At 37.8% G+C, this 3,335-nt stretch overlaps 1 protein-coding gene across 2 annotated transcripts in view; it reads left to right on the top strand.

The window, feature by feature from the left end:
* LOC106877405 (uncharacterized) overlaps nucleotides 1-3,335 on the top strand; it is a 91,057-nt gene that overhangs the window by 74,648 nt on the left and 13,074 nt on the right. For both annotated transcript variants that reach the window (XM_052966346.1, XM_052966345.1), the window contains one exon: nucleotides 2,516-2,784. In XM_052966346.1, the coding sequence (XP_052822306.1) occupies nucleotides 2,516-2,784 (269 nt within the window). The remainder of the gene's footprint in view (nucleotides 1-2,515; nucleotides 2,785-3,335) is intronic.

The following is a 3,335-nucleotide window of genomic DNA, read 5'->3' as shown; positions in this document are numbered from 1 at the left end:
ATATATATATATATATATATATACATACATACATACACACATACATACATACCCAAAGGATCAAAGGTCCTTCACAAGCCATAGGTTCAAATGACTGATTTCCCCGGATTCTGTGGTGTATATATTCCCCCACTGGATTGGATTCTAGTCCATTGCAAGATTACACATTTTTGCCAGCTGAGTGAACTGGAGCAATGTGAAATGAAGTGTTTTGTTCAAGAACAACTATGCATCACCTGGTCCAGGAATCTAAGCCAAAATCATATGATCATGAATCCAACACCCTAACCACTAAACCACATGCTCCCCCCACTCACACACACACACACACAGAAAAAAGTGCAGCCTTCCATAGATATGAGGTACAATTCCTATGAGATAATCTGTCCAATTTTTTAATGTCTTAGGTTTCCTTAGAAATGTTATATATTTAATTCTTTTAATACCAACCCACCTGAAGCTGTCCTGCTTCCACAGTACATTCTTCCTCTTCTAACTGGCACTCCATCAGTTATGGTGATGAGGGTTCCAGTTGATTTCATCAACAGAACAGCCTGCTTCTGGAATTAATGAACAAGTGGCTGAGCACTACACAAATACATGTACCCTTAACATAGTTCTCAGGGAGATTCAGCATAGCACAGAGTGTGACAAGACCGGCCCTTTGAAATACAGGTACCACTCACTTTTGCCAGCTGAGAGGACTGAGTAACGTGAAATAAAGTGTCTTGCTCAAGGACACAACGATCGCCGGGAATTGAACTTACGCCCTTATGATTGTAAGGTGAATACCCTAACCACTAAGCCACGCAACTTCACATCCTGTTGTATATAAGTGCTATTGTGACTGATTAATTTGCTCAGGATTTCTTAAGTGTAATGTAGGCACATGACCTGCTAACGAGCATATATTTTGACTCTCATGAGAGGTTCTGCTTATATTTTCTATTTTAGATGATTTCATATATACGTATGTATGCGAGTGTGTGTGTGTTTGTGGAAGCATGTGGCTTAGTGGTTAAGAGTGTTGCATTCATAATCTTGAAATTGTGGTTTCAGTTCCTAGATTAAGCATTGCATTGTGTTCTTGAGTAAAACACTTCATTTCACACTGCTCCAGTTTACTCAGCTGACAGAATGAAAAATCATGCAATGGACCAGCATCCCATCCAATGGTTGGGGGAGGGGGTATATATCCCACAGAATCTGGGAAACCAGCCTTATGAGCCTATGGCTTGGGAAGGACCTTTGATCCATTTTTTCCTTTTGTGTATATATATATGTGTGTGAAGGCTGATTTAAAAGTCCCTTTAGTATTAATATAAACTAACTGCCTGGACCACCCTGGGAAATTCAACAAGGTATTCTCAAACAATTGAACAGTATTACAATTATTAGATGGTGCCATTCTTAGGACAATGAATAGTCTCTCTCATATTTTGATATTAATATTTTTCTAAAATATATCAAACAATTTATACATATTATATCAAAACGTATTCAGAACAAAATAGTAAAGATAGTATTAAATATATATAAAAACAAAATTGTAACAAAATAAAAAAAAAATACATATCATTTAGATGCTAAAAGGACTTTTGAACAACTGTGTGTATCTGTCTGTTGTCTCTATCTATCTATCTATCTATCTATCTATCTATCTATCTAATATACATGTGTGTATTTTTGTGTGTGTGTTTGTGTGTGCATAGCGAAGGCATTTCCCCCTCCATATTTTTAAGAGGTCTTGAGCCAACAGGTTTTTGGATCTGACAATATGCCATAAAGTTAAACCCTTTATGGATGGGAAACCTAGGGTAATCCTATGAACTCGCCTTCCCCATTTTTAATATATGCTGCTCTTATATCTTAGAGTGTGCTTCTTCTTTCAGATTTATGTTTTACAGACAATATATATATATGTGTGTGTGTGTGTGTGTGTGTGTGTGTGTGTATCATCATCATTATCGTTTAATGTCTGTTTTCCATGCTGACATGGGTTTGACATGGAGCTGACCAGCTGGGAGCTGCCCTTCCTAATGCCAACCACTTGACAGAGTGTGCTGAGTGCTTTTTATGTGGCACCTGAAAGGACAAGCCTGTATGTGTGTGGAAGACATCGACTTTTCTTAGTTTGACATGTCTTATCAAGTACAGCAAATCTCCACATTTCCTGGTCCCTTGTCCTTTCCTCAGTGAGGCCCAGCACCCAAAGATCCTTTGTCCCATGTCTTCATACATGTCATCATCATCATCATCATCATCATCATCATCATCATCATCATCATCGTTGTTTAACGTCCGCTTCCATGCTAGCATGGGTTGGACGATTTGACTGAGGACTGGTGAAACCAGATGGCTACACCAGGCTCCAATCTGATTTGACAAAGTTTCTACAGCTGGATGCCCTTCCTAACGCCAACCACTCAGAGAGTGTAGATGTATATACACATGTACACATGTATGTGTATATATATATATATATATATATATATATTGTTTTATCATATTCTAGACCTAGAAGCAAGCGCAAGAGAAGAAACCAGAACTTCAACAACCTTCCAGCTGTGGCAACTGATTCCAGCAACAGCCAGTCACTCAGGAGTCACAGAGAAGAACAGTCACCAAAACCTATGCCAAAGGTTGGTTCTTCTCGTCTATGGATGACAAAACCATACATGCAAGCATCAGGACCGAATGATGCTTACTATGAACTTAAGAATGGTGTAAGAAAAAACCCTGTTCTCATGAGAGACATTTTATCAATGCCCAATGTCACTAATGGTAAGAATCAATCTTTATATGATACTTTTCTTAATTAATGATACTGATTGAACTCTCAGAAAGTTATTCTTTATAAATCTTTGTTCTCTCTATCCCTAGTTCTTGCATATTTTACTGTAATCAGTGCAGGATTAACCATTAAGCAAAATAAGCATGTGCTTAGGACATCAAGGGAAGGAGGGGGCATCACAGAAATGGTTTACAGCACAAAAAAAATCACTTTAAACTTGCTTAAATAATTATTTACATTATTTACATTTGACGGATATTTTTCCTCATCTTGTTTGTTGTTAACACAACGTTTCGGCTGATATACCCTCCAGCCTTCATCAGGTGTCTTGGGGAAATTTTGAACCTAGGTTCTCATTCCTAAGGTATTTTTCGATGTTATTATTATTATTATTATTATTATTATTATTATTATTCAGTTCAATGCCTGGAATCGAACTCGGAATCTAGGGGTTAGTAGCCCACACTCTTAACCACTACACCATATGATCTGAAGATATGCCTTAAGGCTAAACCCCTTGTGAGCGAGAAACCCAGGGTAA

The sequence above is a fragment of the Octopus bimaculoides genome, chromosome 3 (genome assembly GCF_001194135.2).
Source record: "Octopus bimaculoides isolate UCB-OBI-ISO-001 chromosome 3, ASM119413v2, whole genome shotgun sequence".
Lineage (NCBI taxonomy): Eukaryota > Metazoa > Mollusca > Cephalopoda > Octopoda > Octopodidae > Octopus > Octopus bimaculoides.
This window is presented reverse-complemented; position numbering and strand designations above follow the sequence as displayed.